Below are 22665 nucleotides of genomic sequence, written 5' to 3'. Positions count from 1 at the left end.
AGACCCCCATTTACAAATGTGAGATAATAGTTTAAGAGAAAAATGTTGGATTGATAAGTATGAAGTCTAATTCTGATTAATGGCCATGATCTTTGAAGTGGCAAAGCTGCTCAGCAAATTATAATATTACCTCATGTCACTCACTACAGCTCATTATTAGCGACTCTTGACTTTTTAAGCACACGTGACAGGGGTTTCATCTACACAGGGTTTTACTGTGTGCAGGGCCAGCGCCAAAGGGCAGCCAGGTTGGGCCCTGGCCAAGAGCCCCATGGCCCCCATAAGGGCCCCTTGTTAGGGCAGGAGAGTAGTGTTCCCCTTCTGTGATCGGTGGCAGGCTACCTGCCGCAAATTGCAGGGAGAGAGCTTCCAGGCCACCCACCCATTCGCTCACCCCACCTACCTCTCTTTCCTGTTTCCTGCTGCTGCACATGCTGTGTGTGCGGGACTGCCATCAACCAAGATGGCAGCGGAGGCTTCTTTAAGGGTCTGATGTCCTTACCGCCATCTTGGTTGATGGTAGGCATGGGCACGTGTGCACACAGCATGCATGAGTGCCATCAACCAAGATGGTGGCAAAAGCATCAGGCCTTTAGGGAAGCCTCCACTACCATCTTGGTTGATGGCAGGCTTGTGCCCACAGCGCAGCAAGCCCTCACATGCCTGGCACCGGCCCTGGCCACCAGCATTTACATCAAGGGAGAGGTAGGTGGAGCATGTTACAGGTGGCCATCGTGGGCCTGTGTGGCAGTGGGGGGATGCCTGGGAGCTCCATCCCACAATCCATGCCATGCATCATGGAAGGGAGTGCTACCTACCCACCCTAAGGAGGGGCCCTTCAGGAAGAGGTAGATGGTACGTGCATGTGCCGGGGCCCAGGGCAGGCTGGTGCCCAAGGGCCTCGGCATCCCTGGTGCTGGCCCTGACTGTGTGTCTGGTGCTCCTTGCATCCCCTTTTAATTTGCATGGTTCACATGATGTTACTGGCAAACAGAAGCTATCACACAGTTTTGCCCCTGTATAACTGTACTAACCCGATCCTCTGATAATCTGAAAAGGGAAGGAAAAAATGTCTTCATTCTTTATCTCTAGGGCTTGCAGACACTTTGCTGCAATTGTTCCCCTCTCCACGCCCACTCCCTCCTCCTCCCGTCTTTCATTTCATTTCCTGTGGGCTGAAGAGAAACTTCCGCTGCTCTCTCCTGTACTGCAAGCCTTTTTTATGTTGCCCAAAATGGTGCCTTATTTTTCTTTTCCTCCTAACTTGTGCACAAAAGGATAACAAAGATTTGTATTTCATCTGTATTGTACCAGTGAAAATACAAATAATCACACTTCTGGATTGTTCTTTTTTTAAAAATGAAACTTACTTGTAGAACAAACTGAGCATGCTCGGTTGCCAGGTAACCAAAGGGAGTGGAAATGTTAGAGGGTGTGGACTTTAGGAAACTGTATGATTGATGCTTCCCATCAAGTGTGACTAGAAAACACTGTGTTTTCTCACTGCATTGAGCCCATACTGTGGACGGTGCAAACAGAAAATGGAGGTAAAAACAGCATCTTTAGCACAAAGTTATGCTTCCATGCAGATAGGTTTTAAGAGTATTTTGGACATAATGAAAATAAATACAGCCCTACCAATGTGCATTTACTTCAGGATGGCAGTATTTGTTTGTCTCATCAAAAGAGGCTCTTTCATGTGAGGCCCAAAAGATTTATTGTGTATAAGACAAAAAGCTCTAGCAGCAAAATGTAGAATTGCCTGCACATTGAGTTGGCCATGCTTATTTCATCTCAACTTCTTATAAGTGAAAGTTACAGTGCAGTCCTATGAGGACAGATACTTTGAAACCCGGATACTGGACATGTTCCTTTAAGTGCCAAACCACAGCAGTGTGGTAAAATCTAGAAAAGCCAAAGCCAAGTGGCTCTCTTGATATTCAGGGAATATATTATAGAGAAATTCTGTCAATTGGTAGCAAAGGTTTCTGAGTTCCAAGGTTGCCATATTCTACCCAAAACAGAATTTCTGCCCCTTAAAGAGCCCTAAAGCAAAGTATAGGCAAATAGGTGCTATTTCTTTCTTTGGTGTAATGTTGTGCATACCTGTGAAAATTGTGATAGCCTCAGAGCTCTTAAAGAGATGGATACATTGTCCAGGATACAATACATAAGACCTATTTACACCCCAAATTAAATGTAGGATATACATCCATGCTCATTTATCCCATATCCATAGAATCGGACTTTTGTTACAATGGAATTATTTCCTGTCATTCTGGCATGATTTACACTAAACCCACACTGAATCCTGTTGGCCAACCTCAAAACCATATTGCAAATACTTTCACTGCTTTGCCAATCGGCAACAATCTGTTACATAATTTTAAACCAGGAGGCAATTAAAAGTTGTTCTTTTTTTTACAAGTAGGTACAAAATTTGTTCATAGTGTTTTGAACATCTAAAATAGCACAACAGAGTCATTTAAGTGTCAACCATCACATGGAAATATGCCACCTCTGTTACTATGATATGAATATTTTATTGTGAATTCTTAAGAAGTTATGAAAGAAAATGGCAGTGATATTACAATTGTAACTGCACCACCAAAATAAACAGTTTAGGCACAATCCAGCCGATGTGAAACATAGATCAGTTCCACTGATTTCAATGGATGAATTTTACAGACCAATTCTATGCATATTTAATTGGAAGGAATTCCCACTGTGTTCAGTGTGCATCGGATTCCAGTCCTAAGCAGATCTGTTAGTCTCCCACTGAAATGAATGGGACCTAAAATTATTTAGTGGCTGGATTGTGTCCTTTGGATTCAAAGAACATATCTTGAATAATCAAATTGTGCTTGGATGTAAACCAAAGGAAAAAAGCAATTAAACTTTCTTTGTAAGTGGTTGTAATACAAATCACATTTACAGCGTTACAGCAAAAATACATATTGCAGCAGGAAAAGAATAGCTCCACTAAGATGAATAGAACAAATATTACATTTAAATCAAGAACTGGAAATACTGGAAACATAAAGGAAAAATATCACAGCCTACCTCTACGGGGCCGATCAGGGCATATTCAATCAAGAGAAATGAGACCTAGCATGACCCAACATGTGTTAGGGCAGTACCAGCTAAGGAACCTATTTTATTATTGCTCAGGAGAAGCTCCTGAACAACATGGAAGGGGCTTCAGGTGCATAGAAGAAACAATGAAGAGGGAGGCTGCTGTCAACCACCTAGAGCTGTTTCTGAAATTACCTTAGTGGAATGAGAGCAACTGCTGCATAAATTTCCCTGTTTGCTTCTCTGGTAGCATCCAAAGCTTCAGGTTCATGTGAAGAGCCCACAATGTGGCTCCTTTCTATGTTAGTGTTTTACCAGCCACCAAGAGAGGTGATACTATTTGTGGAAAGAGCCACATTGTCGGTTCCTCCCGTGACTGGGAACTTCTGTTATTACCAGAATAGTATAGTTAAAGGTTTTGTCAGAAGCCCCCCTAAGGACCAATAGCAAGGTTCTGTCATCCTAATTGTGATGCAAAACAGATTAAAAATGTGTGTGCCTCTGCAACTTCCATAGCAATATAGAACTAAGTTAGAAATGAAACAAATGAATTGGCCTTCCATGGACCCATGGAAATTTAGTTGATCAGGATATGTGTTGGGACTTATCTTTATACAAGCCAACATCTTTATTATATAGACAAATCTTGATATATATTTGGTTTCTTAGAATATATAGATTTCTGAGAACTTTTATATGCTATGACTATCTGGCTCATTGATAAATCTGATCCAACATGAACTTATTCACAGCTTTATCTGCAGGCTGCAAAGTTACAATCCTGTTCCTCATTTTGTTGATACTTGGAGTTTGCCCATTGTTCATTTTTATTAATTTAAAAGTATTTACATACCACTTAACATTTCAAAAATCTCTAAGCTGTGTACAATATAAAAAGCAAACTATTTGTTCAGAAACTGCTACCCACCCACCTCATTCCTTCTGGGACCAGCCATTCTCATCACCACCATCTAAATCTCCCAACGTTCTAATATACAACACCGTGCCAGAAGACAGGAAAGACCCCCCCCCCATGATGCCTAGGCAACCATGCGCTTCTTTCAGCAACCTAGTGGTGATAAGTGTGGGTGTGAACAGCCACAGAAGAGTTCAAAGATAAATTGTTGTTGTTGCTTCCTGGTATGTGTATTCTTGGGATGTCCACCTTTATATTTGTCCCTGAAATTCTGTGCAACTTTTTTACTGGCTTTTTGATTTTGTTTGTTGCACTATTGTATTTGATTGTATTTTAGTATTATTTTGTTATTCATTGTATTTTTATGCTATTTTATGTTCACCGCCCAGAGAGCTATTGCTAGTCGGGCGGTATATAAATTTAATAAATAAATAAAATAAAAAATAATAATAATATTATAGACAAAATTGTTTTGTAACACCACTTTTCTTCCCAGAAGCTCTATCTTGGGGAGCTCACTTTGGCATCTGGATTTCAAAACAGTAGCAGGATGGATAAGGGGCTAGAGCACCAAATATTGGGTGGTACCTCCATTAGACCCACTTTCCACAGTCATCTCAGAGAGGACCCTTCATTCCACTAGAGCAGTTCCTCAGGGCCAAAACAGGCTTCCCACAGGGTTACATGTTACCAAGTTATAGGTATAATAAATCTGTAGCAATATTGCTCCTCCTTTTTCATTTTTAATACTTTATTATCCGTATAGAAGCACCAGCTCTTCTTTTTTGGGCTGTGTTCAGCAGCTGAAGCATCAGTGGAAGCCTTGGAAATGCTCAGTGGTAGATCCCACTGTCCAAAAACGAACATTTCCATTCCATATTATAAATGTAGTAAAATTATTCTGTGATGATATATTACAGAATAACATAGAATAATATAACATAGAACATTGCTGCCCTGGGCTCCTACTGGGAGGAAGGGTGGGATATAAATCAAATAATAAATAAATAAATAAATGTTTCTACACCATTGTCTCTCTGCCATACCAAACCCCTCTCCTTATCCTGTACAATATAAATTGGGACACAAATATGATTTTCATTATCAACTTAACAATTATATCTACATTAGATATAATCGACTCCAGGTTCATAACACACAGTATGGTTCATTATCCATCCCTTGGGGCAAAATTAAGGTCAGTTTTTAAAATTAATCAGCCTGTGTGCCAACTCTCATCCCATAGCTGAAGGATATATTGACAACAATAGCTTGGCTTATACAAACATTGCAATGTTTCATTCCTATGCTTAAAGAGATAAAATACAGAAGTGAAAAATAGCAAAAATATTTTCAGTCTATGAATGACATATGCTCAGCTGGGGCAGACTGTCTGGGAGCTGTCAAGGCAATTGTCAAGGCAAGGCTTTTAAAATTTCAATATAATTCCATTATTTTGATAAAATATTGACATCATATCAGTGCAATGGAATCCAAATGATGCACCCGATTTACCAGGAAATTTAAGGCCAGGGTTACCACCAAATTTTTGCTTAAAGGAAAATTGAATAAAATTGAGCGTTCCTGCTCAGGCAAAACATCTGAGGATGCTCAGGTTATTTAAAAAAGGTGACTGTAACTTCTCAAAAGGATGGTAGAGCAGTGGTGCTCACATCAGCTAAATCCCATTGGCATGAATAGTAGTTACAGAAAAAATGCTATACTTATTCATTTCAATTTACTTTGTATGGTAGTATTTTTGGTGGATTGTGCCCCATATTTCTGTACAGGGTGTGGGAAAGTTACACTGGAAAAAATATATATTGGGCATTACTTTAAAATACAATGCTTCTGTATAGAATCAATGTTCTGTGATTCACCTGCCTGGATTATAGTTTCTCATTTATTATATCAAATTAGCAGCAAAATCTAGAAAACATTCTTCTTTTTTGAACAGTAATAATATTCATATTTGATTCTGTCAAAAGTATGACTGCAGCTGATATGTGCATGCGTGCATGCATGTGTAAATGGCTGCCCATCAATAAATATTCACTGGGTAACTTACAAACTATATATAGTCTAGGAATCATATTCATTTGGTCCCTTGATGGTTCATGTCCTTAGCAATACTTAATTCTTTCATTTGTGCCCACTAATGGGATGACACTAGACACAGGTCACAGTTATTCCAGATTCATACAGTGCAATCTTTTACACAACACAGAACAAATGCTAGGAAATCACTGTATGAATGCAAGAATTTCTACCTCTTTTATGGTTTGCAACTTGAACAGAAGAAACAGTAGACAAAGCTAATTTTGGAGTAACCGGATAAATTTAAAAATGAATAGGAAATTTGGAATTTATCATATAGAAACAAGTATTTTAAAAACAAAAGATAAATTTGCTATAGTCCTATACACACTCACCCAGGAATCAGTCTAATTAAAATAATTAGAGCTGCTTTTGTGTAGACATGTATAGGATCACACTGTCAGTAACAATGGAAGTCCAACATCACATTGGAATAGTACATGCTATGTTCCTTCCCGTGATCATGGTACTTCTTCAGCATCCAGGAGAGAAGATGTTGGCATGAGAAGGAGCTGCAGCATGGATTCCTCACATTTGATTTTTGGCTTCTGACATTAGTGTTATGGGAGCCATTGTGGCACCAAAGGTAATTTATGTTCAGGGTGGTGGATGGGCAAATAATTTAATGACTCAATCTGTTGTGTATGTGTATGTGTGATATGTATGTAAAATAAAAGAGGGTATCTGTGTATTTTGGCTGTGAAGTATAAACAAGTGACTGCTGAGAATCCTTACTACTAAAAATAAGTTCATTAAAATGCTGAATGTATGGTTAATAGGCTGTTTGGATTCTCAGTTCATTTTTCATAAATGAACTCCCACTGCACTCATACGCTCCAATCCAGAAAAGCTTATCTACATTCAAAAACAGGAGTATGCACATGGATTGACTTAACCTCCAAAGCAAAAGGCTCTGTGGGTGGTCAAGTAGGGGGCTAAGTAAGTCAGGTACCTTTTTCCTCTGCTAAACAAATGCTGTCAACTTCAACAGTACTGGCCATCTTTTTGGGGGGGCGGGGGCGGGGCTGCTGCACAATCTGTTCCCTGGACTGAGTACATATATACAATCTTGTTACTTTTGTTTTTTGTTTTTTGTTGCTTGGACTTTACTACTTTATAACATAAGAAAGGCAATTGTAATCATGTTGCTTTCTGACAAACTGCTAATGAAATGGGTCAGCAACAAAACCATTCTAAACAATATGCAGATCATTCTCTATATAAGCAGGATCATCTCATTATCATTTTACACTATTACCTGGGCAGCTAAGTTGATGCCTGGCCTCTCAATGCTTAATTATGTCTTATTCAAAACTCATTGAACAGTTATATTACAACTTAAGATTCTTTACAATTCTTTTGTTCAACAACACAATCCATTAGAAATGCTAAGTGAATCTTGATTCACTCTTCATCAATAGTAAATTGCTTGTGAAATATAAATAATGTGTTCTCAAATACAGTGCCAATCTGTAGAGCAAAGATCTGTTCCTGTACATTTGAAGAAAGTTGTAAAATATAATATGGATCCTATGATTAAGGCAATGCAAGCTGTTAGTAATAATGAATCTAGGGCAGTCTCAATTTCATCACTATGATCAAGGGCTAAGACTGCAGTCTTTGCAATCTAGCTCTCCAACAAATTGCTAATACATTTTGTTTTAGCTTAGAAGCTATTTCCTGGATCCTCTTCTACTCATATCCTCCTCCATCTGTATTCACTAGAGTTTAAAAGGAACATCCTGTGTATAACGATGGCAAGCTGTAGACCAATATTATTTGCTTTAAAAGAGGAAAAACAAGATAACTGCATGTGATACAATGAACACGTTTACACCTGACTGAATGAATTTGCAGGGTAGAAGCTCTGCAGGAGCACAAACTTTTAAAATGATAGCATTGCAACTATATATTTTATTACTTATCTCTCTCATTTTTTTTAAAAGCACACTCCACTTTTTCCTGGACTAGTCGTCATGACAGTCTGCCAGTAATTTGTGTGTGTGTGTGAGTGAATGTCATTGGAATTCAGAAGTGCAACTAGTGCATTAGGGATTTCAGAGAGAACGATTGCTGTCAGTGCTAGTGGAAATGTAAGGTTTTAAGCACACAGGCGCACGTGTGCACACACACACGAATATGGGAAGCAACCTACAATGCGACCTGACCTCCTGGAAAAAAATGGAAAGGGATATAGAACAGAAAAGCCCAGCTTTGTAAAAATGCTGCATTGTTCAAAGAAATTCCCTGAGAATATGATTTTGCTGCTACCACCACCACAAGTCTGTCTCAATGCAGCCTCAGCTCTGAATACCAACTGAAATAACATTCATTTCAATTAAGAAAACAAAGCAGAAGAGAGAGACATTAAGAAAAGATTTGATGGAGACAAAAGAAATCTCTGGCACTCAAAAAGTCTCAAAACTTATTTATCATGCAAACCCCGATGCCTATACAATTCCAGTCTTCTCCAGGGACTCATATTCAATTTAAGCTGTAAAAGTACTTATAACTTTGGCGGGGAACATCCGTACATGTTATATAAAGTCTTTTCATGTAAGATTCATTTTATGATAATAATTCTCAGTAGTTGTTTTGGACAGTATACTTTTTTCTTAGTCCCAAGAGAGGAAAAAAAATGTGTTTTATCCTTTTTGTCATCATCCCCGATTCTATGAAAGCAGTTAAAGTCATTATAGACCAGTAGGAATTTTACAGAATCCTACCTTGATTTGGGTTAGAAACCCCAAGGGAAGATATATTCGGCCATATTCTATCAAACTTTGGAGGAGCTGCATATATCAGGAAAAATCAGGATTTGTTATTTACATCTGGTGATAGATATTTGTTTTGTTTTGTTTCTAAACAGACGTGTATGGAGAAAAACATAAAGCACAAACATCCATTACTGGACTTTGTCAACGACACACTTGGACGATACATTACTGCCACATTGAACAATAAAAAGCAATTGATGATTCCCAAAACATTGAATGGACATTTACAGTGTGTGTGTGTAACATTTTTTAAATATAATTTAACAGTAACAATTTTGATGTTAAAATTTGTATAACAGAAAGGGACATTGTTTAACTAGAACTCTGTAATTCAGTGGCTTCTACAGAGTAAAGCTAAACTGTCCACTTCTTTGCCAAGAATGATGTTTAGGAATGGTAGATGGGGGGAGGGTTAGTAGGATGGGTTCTCCCCTTCATTTCATAACCATGTGTGATGTTTCCTCAGGAGCACTTGTACTAGCTGTACACATCAAATGACATTGTTATACACAATTACATGGGTGAACATATATGCCAGAGGCCCCAGTCCAAAGAAACGTGTCCCTGACTAATGTTGATAACATTACTAGTTATTACTTGGTAAATGAATAAAACAATTACAGAATGCTCTTACAATACTTTTTCCCAATTTAATCATTAATAAATACAGGTCTTTCAATCTTGCTGCAAATACAGTGGAGGCTGGTGGCTCTGATGTCAAAGAGGCAGTGAATCTGCTCAGGGTTTTAGTTGGCACTTTCAAGGAGCTGTCCTAGGTGCTCAGAACCTTGGACAGCTCTTTGGAAGTTTAGACTAAAACCCAGAGTGGATTCACTGCGCCACTGACATCGGAGCCACTAGTCTCCACTGTGTGACTGTCCCACGTTTCTTTGCCTCCCTTTTCTTAAAATGTAAAATGGCACTCTTACTTTTCATCCATGTTATATCTCTATCAATTGGGGGCAGGAGTGGGGAATCCTATCTCCCAAAGTATCTACACTTTAATACATAATGGTGCAATCCAATGTGACATGGAAGTCTATTCAGGGCTGCAAGAAATGGTAGTCCCAATTCTTTTGCTATTTGTACACACATCCTACTACGTACCTGGGTGACTCTTTGACATCAAGGGCTGGTTCATACATAGACACACACTAACTTGTTCATGTTCATTTAAGTGTTGTGCACTTGATGACTTGCAGTGGAATGTGTAACTTGACAGACAATTAAAAGCACTATGGATGGGAAATGAAAAGAAAGTTCTCCCTGTAGTATTTTATCTATGACGATGGCCCATTCGAGTTTCAGTCATCAAGTGATGAGTAAGCACTTGGGACCTAGTCTTGAAAAGAACGTGGCAGTACCTACTGGCATACACTTCTTGCAACCACTGGACTGATGGGCATGGGCACACTCACTAGTGAAACGAACACCACATTATCTACACTTCTATTAAACCAGTACTCTGAATATAAGACTGGTGTATGAGACAAGGATAGCAAGGGCTAACTAATTTTTGCTCTTTTCACGCCCTTAGAAGCTAGACAAAGTCAGACATGTTTTTCAAAAATTATAGCAAAAGGTTTAAAAACAAGTGCACTGGGTTTCTAGAGAGAATGAATTCACTTCTTTCCTTATCATACCCAGCAAACTATGTATGCAGAAAGCCAATAAATTAAACGTATGTGACAACAGAAACAATCACTACTAAGTTTTTATGTACTTGTTTATACCTGTTTTGCTTTTTGATGACAATTATCAAAGGAATTAAAAAATGTCCTTCGCATTAATCTAACGTTTTGGGTAATTATTCTAATGGATTTCAGTGGAATCAACACTGTTACGTGCTTAAAGGGATTCCATGGACATATGTGTTATTTGGTCAGGATCTACACATATAGATTTGAGTGATTTCCAGTGTTAGTCATACTCAGGAGTAGACCCATTCAAATCACTCTATATGTTTGCGTGTGCATGCCTGCCTACATAGGCACAGGCATGCATGCGTGCAAACACACACTTTCCCTCATTGCTCTGGCCGAATTAGAAAAATGTTCACCACAGGCTTTATCTGTAGTGGATTGTCTTTCATCACTAAAACATTCTGTGTTTGATTTCACTCACTGATTTGCTCACTGATTTCACTTATGTGTCTGATTTCACCCATCCAAACAACAAAAAATTACTGACGTAAAATTTTGTTTATATGTGAAATTCCTAACATAGTAATGATAATAATACTGATAATAATTTTTAAATCCAATAACATAGTATGACTGGGACATTTTGCACAAGAGAAGATATGCCATTTTTGTGAGGCTAGGATTTTCTAAATACGTTTCACTCCCACCCCCCACCCCCACGATCCTCATACTGTGCAGTTTCCCATTTAAAAGCAAAAGATCTGGCTTAAGTGTGCATGGTTCTCAATTGTAACACTTGACACCTTGATTAATTGTGCATTGTTTCTGCTTTGGAAAGGAGCAAGTGGCAGGTTTTTGTTTTTGAGGGAGGTATTTTTTGCTCTTGCATAGCATGCCAGACTCTTATTCACTTTGTTCCTTATGCAAAATAACCAGGTCACTAATTCAAAGGAACAAACCAGGCAATTTTGTGCACCCTCCTACATTCTATTAAATAGCCTTAATGGTTTAATGTCTTGTGCAATGGAAGAACTCTGCCTTACTCTTTTCAAAAAATTGCAAAAGTTTGTTCGCTATATATTTGGCACATTTATCTGTTATAGTTCAGAACATCTGTAGGACATCAGGCTGTCTACCCCTGATCTAATGAATTAATTGGATAAAGGCAAAATTTTAAAACGTGTGTAGAGTGCAATCCTAAGCTACTCTGTTGATAGCTGGATGGGGATGGCACATTGGTTTCTCTTTGCCACACTCCCCTGGTGAAGAAGAGTGCCACTGGTGGCGGTGGTGCTCTACTGCAGTGGAAATCTTGGATTCACCCAGACTTCTAGGAAGCTACCACCAGCAGGGCGATGGTGACTGGAGGGGGGGGGCAGCAGCCACTGGATGGAGCCTGATCCTCGGGTTCCACATCTGTGCTAGGCTGGAGCTTTATTAGTTAATATTAGCATTATTAGATAATAAAGATTCCCCCATATTTTGCCCTAGCCAGTGTAAGTGGCAAGGCTTCAAATGTCTGCATTTATTTTTAAAACTTCTATACCAGTTTATAGGACAAGTGGCTCACAAAGTGGTATACAATCAATAAAACATATCAAAAGGCAATTAATACAATGGTAGAATCATGACATTTCACTAAAACCTGGTGAAACCTCAGCTACCTCTGCCCTGGGGTTTAGATTGCTCTGGCCATCAGCTGTCAGTTCTTTGTTCATTTGGGTTCAATGGGGCTTATTAAGTTTGTTTAGAAATGCAGCCTTAGTTATATTTGACCTCTGAATTATCTAATTTTTTTCCCAACCTTGTCACTGAATAGAAACTTCATTTCCTTTTTGGACTGATACAGAGGTTGTTGAACTATAGATTAAAGATCTTGTTTCCACCAAGCTCAACGCAGAGTTCTTTTTAAGCCTTGATCCACACCAGTATAGCAATTATTACATTTTTCTCTGTGAGAAATATTGCCCTCATTCTAGACATTAAGCTTTTTGAATTTTGCCAATTCTTGGCTGGATACCCCATGAAGAGCACCCAGTCTTTGCACATTTGTCATTTTTTCTCCTGTCTAAATAGTGGGATGAAAACTTTTGAGTCACTCAGAGATTCTTCTGGAGGCTGCCTGTGAAGTCTTTACGAAACTGGAAAAGATGACTCATTCTCAATAGGCTTCAATCAGAATCCTTTAATAGTTAGGCCATATAATAGCCACTCATTCATTTACTGCTATTTGTTAAGAACTCTCTTTTCCTGAGCAGCAGGAAAATAACATAATAGTTCTGAGATCTCTGCAGCGGTATAGGTAAGCGCGAGGAGAAAAATATTGAATTGTAAAATGCAACCTGTGATCTCAAAAGGGCTTTTTTATTAAAAAGTGCAGGGATTATGGATGTGTATGAGGACAGAGTTTTTTATTTATTAAATTTATATCCTACATTTACTCCAGGGACCTCAAGATGGCACCCGTAAGGTTCCCATATGGTCTACCATTCAGGTACTGGCCAAGATTTGCTTAGCCTTTGCAAAATTGTCCTTAGTAGCTACATTTTTAAAGAGATGTTCAGATTCCTATGATTTTTATCATCTGATGCCACATAAAATGCATTTATGTTTAGTTATGGCATATCTGGCTTTGTTTGTGCTGAACTGTGTGCTCTGATATTCTACAAATGTGATATGATATGAAACATTGGTAGAGAATAATGAACTACTAGTTAACTATTATTTCGGTTTACATCCAGTAAGAGGGAAGTATATTCTTACAAAATGCTTAGCTTACTATGCTTACATGGGTATCATCTCAACTCCTTTAGGGTTTTATGATTGTTTTGATACTGTTTTTATCTCAGTGTTTTAGGTCAGGCCTGCATAACTTGTCATTTACCAAGCTGAGCACAACCCATCAATGATATATTGTGATTTTAACCATTGCTGGAAGCAAAACCAGGAGATTCACTGAGCCACTAATGGATTGCCGAACTATGTTAGGCTTCATGGGTCAAAAGTAAGAAATTTCATTGAAGGTGTGGAGATCAGGATGGGGCCATGGGATGTGATCCCACACCCTCTTCCATCAGTTCAGTATATGCATGGAAGGAACGACTGAACAGGACTGTAACTTGTCAGGTGATGACAGGATTGTATGTCTAACAGCCACAGGGCCAATGGTGAAGTTTGGTCTTGGTATGATCCACTGGACATGTCTACAATGCAACACATATATCAATTATCCAATCAATCTTCACTTCTATTTATCCACAATAAGCATTGTCGCACAGGTGGCACTAACTGATTATGGTTGGTTCTTACCTTAGCCAAAAACAGATCTGGGCTTCTGAGGGTGGTTCACATAGTCACCTGGCTAAGAAAGGGCCAGAGACACAAACATATTGTGTGAATCAGTGTGTGTTTGGGGTGGCAGTAGCACATGTACCTATGCCATTAGGCATACTGGACCCTTGTCTAGACGAGGGTGTAAATTGGCCCCACAATGCTGTCTTTCCATAATAATAAGGGATATAACTGGTAGTGAAACATGGTGCTGCACAAAGCAAACACTTTAGACAACAAAACAGCACGTATTTTATAGCCAAAACAGACATTGAATATCTGCGATTGGCTCTCCTGATTCCCCCCCCATTGAGAACTTTCATCCCATTTTGGGGTGAGGGGAGGGTACATAAAAAAAGGGCAAAACAGCCTTTTTTGGGGGGGTCTTTCAGGAGATCAGGGCAAATGTCAGCAGTGTGGGGGACAACAGTCACCAAGGTTCTTGCAGCATCTCTTTGGCTGGTGGCTGCCATTTATATTTTCCAATAATGCTTCAGAGAAAAGCTTCATTGTTATATGGTGTCATTCTGAGCAGCATTCTGGGAAGAAATTGGTGCCTCTTATTAGAATAAAAAAACAGAGGCTGTCAGCTTAAGGAGTCCTAGATTTCACTTCTCCCACCCTTTAAATTCACTCCCTAGCCCCTGAAAGTATTAAACTGACTTCCCATTTACAAAAGTGGGAATGGAAAAGTGCAGGGGCCATTTTTGCTCAGTCCTAATTCCTGACCACAGATCTTCCACATCAAGTCTGTTGTGACTCCTCAGCCTTCCCATTCTGCAATAATATAAAGCAGGAACCTGTTCAAATAACTAAACACTATACACTCTATGGAAGAAAAAAGGTTACTGAAATTATTACCTTTCTAGAAGTTACTAAAAAAAAGTTAAGGTATGAGATATAGGCCACATCCACACCAGACATTTATTCCACTTTAAAGAGTAATGGCTTCCCCCAAAGAATTCGGGGAAGTGTAGTTTGGGAATGGTGCTGACAGTTGTTAGGAAACTGTTATTCCCCTCACAGAGCTCCAATTCCCAGAGTTCTCTGGGAAGAGGGGTGCCTGTTAAACCACTCTGGCCATTGGAGCTGTGCCAGGGGAAGAGGAGTCTCCTAATAACGCTCAGTACTTTTCACAAACTACACTTCTCAGGATTATTTGGGGGAAGCCATGACTATTTAAAGTGGAATACATGTCTGGTGTGGTCGTGGCTGAAGAAGTCTCACTCAAAACCACACTCATAGTTCTGTATAAGTAACCCAAAGTGAAATATCTTACAATATAGGCCTCATCTACTTATAGATGGAGCATTGATACTCTCTTAATAGTCTGCTACTCACAGAGAACCAGCAGTTTAAAGAATAGCTACAGTTCCTTCACTGTCCTACCAGACATGGCTTTCTACACCTGGTCCCATATCACCAGTGGAAGTAGAGCTGTTACCATTTTAAGGGCAGTAGCTCTGTGACTTTAATAGTTTCAGTGACAAACAGAAATCAGCCAGATGAAGTGGGAAGTAGCAATGGGGAAAGATTTACTTACTGAATAAAGGCACAGAACACCTGTTCATATAATCTAAAACGATGGTAAAACCAGTAATATGTGATGCCACTGGTGAGTTTTACTCCATTCACCCTAAGGTGGTCACATAACACTTTCACAGTTATTTTCTGATTCCTTGGATGATAAGAACATAAGAAGAGCCTGCTGGATCAGGCCAGTGGCCCATCTAGTCCAGCATCCTGTTCTCACAGTGGCCAACCAGGTGCCTGGGGGAAGCCCGCAAGCAGGACCCGAGTGCAAGAACACTCTCCCCTCCTGAGGCTTCCGGCAACTGGTTTTCAGAAGCATGCTGCCTCTGACTAGGGTGGCACAGCACAGCCATCATGGCTAGTAGCCATTGATAGCCCTGTCCTCCATGAATTTGTCTAATCTTCTTTTAAAGCCGTCCAAGCTGGTGGCCATTACTGCATCTTGTGGGAGCAAATTCCATAGTTTAACTATGCGCTGAGTAAAGAAGTACTTCCTTTTGTCTGTCCTGAATCTTCCAACATTCAGCTTCTTTGAATGTCCACGAGTTCTAGTATTATGAGAGAGGGAGAAGAACTTTTCTCTATCCACTTTCTCAATGCCATGCATAATTTTATACACTTCTATCATGTCTCCTCTGACCCGCCTTTTCTCTAAACTAAAAAGCCCCAAATGCTGCAACCTTTCCTCGTAAGGGAGTCACTCCATCCCCTTGATCATTCTGGTTGCCCTCTTCTGAACCTTTTCCAACTCTATAATATCCTTTTTGAGATGAGGCGACCAGAACTGTACACAGTATTCCAAATGCGGCCGCACCATAGATTTATACAACGGCATTATGATATCGGCTGTTTTATTTTCAATACCTTTCCTAATTATCCCTAGCATGGAATTTGCCTTTTTCAGAGCTGCCGCACACTGGGTCGACATTTTCATCGTGCTGTCCACTACAACCCCGAGGTCTCTCTCCTGGTCGGTCACCGCCAGTTCAGACCCCATGAGCGTATATGTGAAATTCAAATTTTTTGCTCCAATATGCATAATTTTACACTTGTTTATATTGAATTGCATTTGCCACTTTTCCGCCCATTCACTCAGTTTGGAGAGGTCTTTTTGGAGCTCTTCGCAATCCCTTTTTGTTTTAACAACCCTGAACAATTTAGTGTCGTCAGCAAACTTGGCCACTTCACTGCTCACTCCTAATTCTAGGTCATTAATGAACAAGTTGAAAAGTACAGGTCCCAATACCGATCCTTGAGGGACTCCACTTTCTACAGCCCTCCATTGGGAGAACTGTCCGTTTATTCCTACTCTCTGCTTTCTGCTTCTTAACCAATTTCTTATCCACAAGAGGACCTCTCCTCTTATTCCATGACTGCTAAGCTTCCTCAGAAGCCTTTGGTGAGGTACCTTGTCAAACGCTTTTTGAAAGTCTAAGTACACTATGTCCACTGGATCACCTCTATCTATATGCTTGTTGACACTCTCAAAGAATTCTAATAGGTTACTGAGACAGGACTTTCCCTTGCAGAAGCCATGCTGGCTCTGCTTCAGCAAGGCTTGTTCTTCTATGTGCTTAGTTAATCTAGCTTTAATAATACTTTCTACCAGTTTTCCAGGGACAGAAGTTAAGCTAACTGGCCTGTAATTTCCGGGATCCCCTCTGGATCCCTTTTTGAAGATTGGCGTTACATTTGCCACTTTCCAGTCCTCAGGCACGGAGGAGGACCCGAGGGACAAGTTACATATTTTAGTTAGCAGATCAGCAATTTCACATTTGAGTTCTTTGAGAACTCTCGGGTGGATGCCATCCGGGCCCGGTGATTTGTCAGTTTTTATATTGTCCATTAAGCTTAGAACTTCCTCTCTCGTTACCACTATATGTCTCAGTTCCTCAGAATCCCTTCCTGCAAATGTTAGTTCAGGTTCAGGGATCTGCCTTATATCTTCCACTGTGAATTCATTTAGCTTCATGGTCACTATGTTCTGCTTGTCAGTACTGTGATTTCTACCAAGGAGGCATCTTTATTATTTTGCTTAAGGAATTTATGAACTATCTACTATTAAAAATATGGTGTTTATAAACAACAAAAATACAAAGGTAAAACAGTACACCTAATATAAACAGTACATTAAGTCTATCTGCAAAACCAGCAGGATATCCAATAATGCTGTTCTGAAAAGTCCAGCTGAATAAAAAAGTCTTAAGGAGGTGCCTAAAAGAACAAATTATTGACACCATCCTAATTTCCAGGGACAGTGTATTTCAAAGTGTGGGTGTGATCACACTTAAAGTTCTTCCCCAGGCACACATCAAAGTATCTCCGAGAGCAGGTGGCATCCACAAAAGAATCTCATGTCAGGTTATATGGGAAAAGCCAGGCTCTCAGAAAAAGCTCCCCATCACCAGTGCTGATAAATGTCCATATCGATAATCCTAAAATAAAAAAGTCTGTTGGGAAACTCTTAGTGTTGCTATCAGTTATGTTGGGCTCAGAACATACAGTAAGATGCATCTCTGCTGACAGAATAGGAGGAAAAAAGTCTACCCATAGATAAATCAGCAGCTGATACTTTTCATAGCAGGGAGACAAACACTCTCACTCACTAATATGTATTAAAGACACAGCTACAAGTTGGTAATCCCAGCTGCAACCTACGTACTTAATATGAAATGTTTTCCCTTCCTCCAGTATTAAGGCAGATGCTCTGAAAACCTGCCAGATAGGTTTCCCTAAGGCACCTATAGAAAGAAATAACAACCCCTTGGTTTTCCACAGATAACTATGTGAAATCTGTGGGCTCATAAACCCCAAGATCCAGATTGTTGCTAGGGTGACCAGATGCAAGGGAGGAAAGGCCTCATGTACTGTGGTGTGGGAGAGGGTTTCCGGCAGGTGTAACATTTCTCAGCCCTGTCTGACAATCTGCACCTTCTGAAATTCCCTCTTCTCCACACCTATTTAAAGCACAGGAGTCCTGTCTTTCTTTGCATCTGGTCACACTAATTGCTGCTGCCCTTAGGCTTCTTCCCGGGAAAGAAAGTGAACACTGGGGTTGCTAGGCAACCACTGGTTTTCCCTTACAGCTGTTCCTGCTCTGCTTTCTGAGAAAAGAGAAGCGGGAAATGTTAAACTATTCCAACAGTCTGTCTTCTTCCTTCATGAAAGAGAACCATATGGATCCCATTATTGGAAATAGATTCACCTTAGGCCAGGAGTGGAGAACCTTTGGTCCTGCAGATGTTGATGGACTCCCATCAGCTCTAGCCAGCATGGCCAATGGCAAAGACAGATGGGAACTGGAGTCCAACAACATCTGCAGGGCCATAGGTCTCCCATCTCTCCCTTAGGCCCAACTGTATTGTTTTTGACGAATGGATATTTGTTTTAATAATATTGTTGCTATTTTCTGATTTTTATCTGTAACATTTTATACCTGTAAACCGCTTATTTTTAAAAAATGTTAAGTACAGGCAAACCTACTACCCAGACATGTAAAGCTGACATGCATTTTAATCTGTAATTTTAGCTAGTCTTCTGTATTTTTAACTGCTGATTTTATTCACCCTTTTTTTTAAAAAAACTTGTTTTTAACTTTGATTTTTATGGACAATTTTATTGTATGTTTTATATTCTTTATAAAACTGCTTAGACTACAGGCTTTGTTTACAACTAAGCAGAACATACATTTTGTTAATTTAGAAGTAGTATATTCTTATATTAAGTATACAAATAATCTAAATAAGTAAATATACAAAGCCTTCCACCAGTATTCAGTTGGCAACTATTTTCTTTTAGCCAATGTGATAAATGTGGATAAAGAAGCAGGTATATGGCAAATCTATTTCCACAAATGATACCCATTACACATTTTTTCTGTTAAGCAGGCTCTACAATACATGTTGAAGAGGCAGCAGGGCCGCTTCCCTGGCGCCATCTCCAATGTCCACTAACTGAGAGCAGGCACTGACAAAAGGGACATCTACATGCAGAATCTTTCATGGGATTGGGAGCCCTGTGTGTTCAGAGTTCCTAATCCTGTGGTAGTCTATGTGTGTTTGTGTCCACACATACAGAGTTACTCTTTTGCAGATGTCTAGGCTCAACACGCATGTTGTGAACTTGTGATGGAGCTAGGGGGATGGTCCTGCTGCCTGAAGCTCCCTTTCCTGATGAAGACGACTCCTATTTCATACGAATCTCTATCAGAAGAGAGTCACCACATTTTACTGGTTAATTGAGTTGGACCTAAACTCTACATCATGATTTTTTCCCTCTTATATCTGAGGGAGCTATGTTAATCAAAAGATAAATCTAGCTTGTTCCCTTATCCTCTATTTACCCCTTTTTGCCCAGCATAGTCCAGCATTTACAAAGTCTGTCCTGAGGACCCCCCTGCCCCCCCTACATATTAAAAATCAGCTCTGGAGGGTTGGGGGACCCTCCAGAACAGATTATGGGGTATATGAAGCAGGGAGAGAAGAGGAAAAGGAAATCCCACTTCACCAATGGAACTCTGCTGGAGCAGCACTGGATACAACCCTTTTTCTTCTAATATAATTTTAAACAAGGAGCTAATGAGGCACTTTGGTTTAGGGATGGAAAGATTTCTCAATTTCGGTTCTCTCAGTTTCTCACTTTTGCAATGTAAAATTCAGTCCTCTACATTTCTGCAGCAATCTGAGAATTTCTTTTTTTTTAAATCCTCATGAAAATTCTCCACCACTTTAGTGCGAATTTCTCCAAATAAACACATTTTTGTAGGCAGTTTTGACAAAGGTACACATTCTTGCAAGCCATTTCTCATCATATCATGCCTTTTTGCATGTTATTTTCACTCATATATTCATTTTTATGCACACTTTCCCCATATATATTTATTTTTGTACATATTGTTTAGTTGGTGAACTGCATCTCAAAATTCTAATAAATGTGAATTTTGAAGGATGACTGTGTTTCGGTTCTCATATTGTTTCGGAAAGTGCAAATTTGATAAATTCTGCTTGAAATGCGAACTGAATTGAAATTCTCATCCATCCCTACTTTCGTCTCGGCTCAACTGAAAGACACACATAGCTTTGCAGCCTCATTTGCAAACTGCAACATTTACTTCCCCTTCCATCCAATAACTCTCTCTTCCTGCATTATTTATTTATTTATTTATTTAAAATATTTATACCCCGCCCTTTTTCCAGAGAACTCAGGGTGGCTTGCAAGAATAATCATAAAAAAGATTAAAACAGTAAATATACAAAATTAAAAACAATTAGAATGAATAAAATCAAGTACAATTAGTTAACCAATTCAATTAAAAGCTCGTCTAAAAAGGATCGTCTTCACCTTAGCACGGAAGGACAAAAGCGAGGAGGCTAATCGCACTTCACTAGGGAGCGAATTCCACAATCTGGGGGCGGCCAACGAAAAAGCCCTATTCTGTGTCTTTGCAAGAAGAACTTGTGAAAAGGATGGAGTAGTGAGTAAGGCCTCACCGGAGGATCTTAGAGTCTGGGCAGGTTCATAGAGGGAGATACAGTCTAACAGATAACCTGGACCTAAGCCGTATAAGGCTTTATAGGTCAAAACCAGCACTTTGAATTGTGCCCGGAAACATATTGGCAGCCAGTGGAGCTGGTACAGCAAAGGGGTTGTATGTTCCCTGAGCCCGGCTCCAGTTAACATTCTGGCTGCAGCTCTTTGTACCAATTTAAGTTTCCAAGCAGTCTTCAGTGGCAGCCCTATGTACAGCGCATTACAGTAGTCTAATCGGGATGTAACTAAGGCATGTGTCACCATAGTCAAGTCTGATAGGTCAAGGAACGGGCGCAGTTGGTGAACTAATCTTAATTGAGCAAAGGCACTCCCGGCCACAGCAGAGACCTGGGCCTCCAGGCTCAGAGCTGAGTCCAGGAGTACCCCCAAACTGCGAACCTGCGATTTCAGGGGGAGTGTAACCCCATCCAGCACAAGTTGAATCCCTATTCCCTGATCCACCTTACGACTGACAAGGAGCACTTCTGTCTTGTCTGGATTTAATTTCAGCTTGTTCATCCCCATCCAATCCATCACCGATACCAGGCATCGGTTCAGAACCTGGACAGCTTCCTTGGTATCATGAGGTGGAAAGGAGAAGTAGAGTTGGGTGTCATCCGCATATTGGTGGCACTGAACCCCAAAACTCCGGATAACCTCTCCCAGCGGTTTCATGTAGATGTTAAATAACATGGGGGATAGAATTGAACCTTGAGGGACCCCGTAGGTCAATGGCCAAGGGGTCGAGCAGGCATCCCCCATAACCACCTTCTGGGTTTGCCCCTCTAGGAAGGACTGAAGCCACCGTAACACAGTGCCTCCAAGTCCCATCCCAGAGAGGCGACCCAGGAGGATACCATGGTCGATGGTATCGAAAACCGCTGAGAGATCCAGTAGAACTAACAGGGACACACTCCCCCTGTCCAGTTCCCTACGAAGGTCATCCACCAAGGCGACCAAAGCCGTCTCAGTTCCAAAACAGGGCCTGAAACCAGATTGGAATGGATCTAGATAGTCTGTGTCATCCAAAAAGCTCTGGAGCTGAGCGGCCACCACCCGTTTTATTATCTTGCCCAAAAAAGGAATATTGGAGACTGGGCAGTAGTTGCCTAATAGTGAGGGGTCCAGGGAGGGTTTTTTCAATAAAGGTCTTATCACTGCCTCCTTTAAACTAGGGGTCATTCTGCCTTGTTGTAAAGAGGCATTAATCACTTCCCATGTCCACTCAATCAGTCTCCCTCTGGCATTTTTTATAAGCCAGGAAGGGCAAGGATCCAGCATGCAGGTGGTCGGACGCGCCTCTCCAAGGACTTTGTCCACATCTTCGGGTTGAACAAGCTGAAAAGAATCCATTTTAATTAAGCAAGCAGGGGCCAAGGTTACATCCACAGAGGCTGTATCAATTTTGGCGTCTAAGTCAGAGCGAATCTGAGCAACTTTATCCGCAAAATATCGCGCAAATTCATGACAGTGGGTTGCTGGGTGGTCAACATCAAATTCTTGGGGGTCAGAATATAAGAGACCCCTGACCACTTGAAATAATTCCGCTGGGCAAGATCCCGCGGATGCAATGGAGGCGGAGAAGAAGGATTTCTTCTGAGCCCGCACTGCCACGGTGTAGGTCTTTAAATAGGCTCTGGCCCGTGTTTGGTCAGATTCGCTCAGAGTTTTTCGCCAACGTCGCTCTAGTCTCCATCTTTCGTGTTTCATCACCATCAGCTCCTCGGTAAACCAAGGAGAAGACTTGGTTCCAAAGCGCGAAAGG

The 22665-nt window shown here is 40.4% G+C and overlaps 1 protein-coding gene across 9 annotated transcripts in view; it reads right to left on the bottom strand.

Moving 5' to 3' along the window:
- NTNG1 (netrin G1) overlaps positions 1-22665 on the bottom strand; it is a 327946-nt gene that overhangs the window by 59020 nt on the left and 246261 nt on the right. For 2 of the 9 annotated variants that reach the window (XM_061633869.1, XM_061633871.1), the window contains exon 6: positions 8815-8880. The exons of 6 other annotated variants lie outside the window; for them this stretch is intronic. In XM_061633869.1, coding sequence (XP_061489853.1) covers positions 8815-8880 — 66 coding nt within the window. Of the gene's footprint in view, positions 1-6261; positions 6324-8814; positions 8881-22665 lie in introns of all 9 variants that reach the window. One more of the 9 variants, XM_061633873.1, reaches the window with a different exon arrangement.

This window comes from Rhineura floridana, chromosome 6 (genome assembly GCF_030035675.1).
Source record: "Rhineura floridana isolate rRhiFlo1 chromosome 6, rRhiFlo1.hap2, whole genome shotgun sequence".
Taxonomy (NCBI): Eukaryota; Metazoa; Chordata; class Lepidosauria; order Squamata; family Rhineuridae; genus Rhineura; species Rhineura floridana.
Note: the sequence above shows the minus strand (reverse complement) of the source record. Positions and strands in the feature narration are given on the sequence as shown.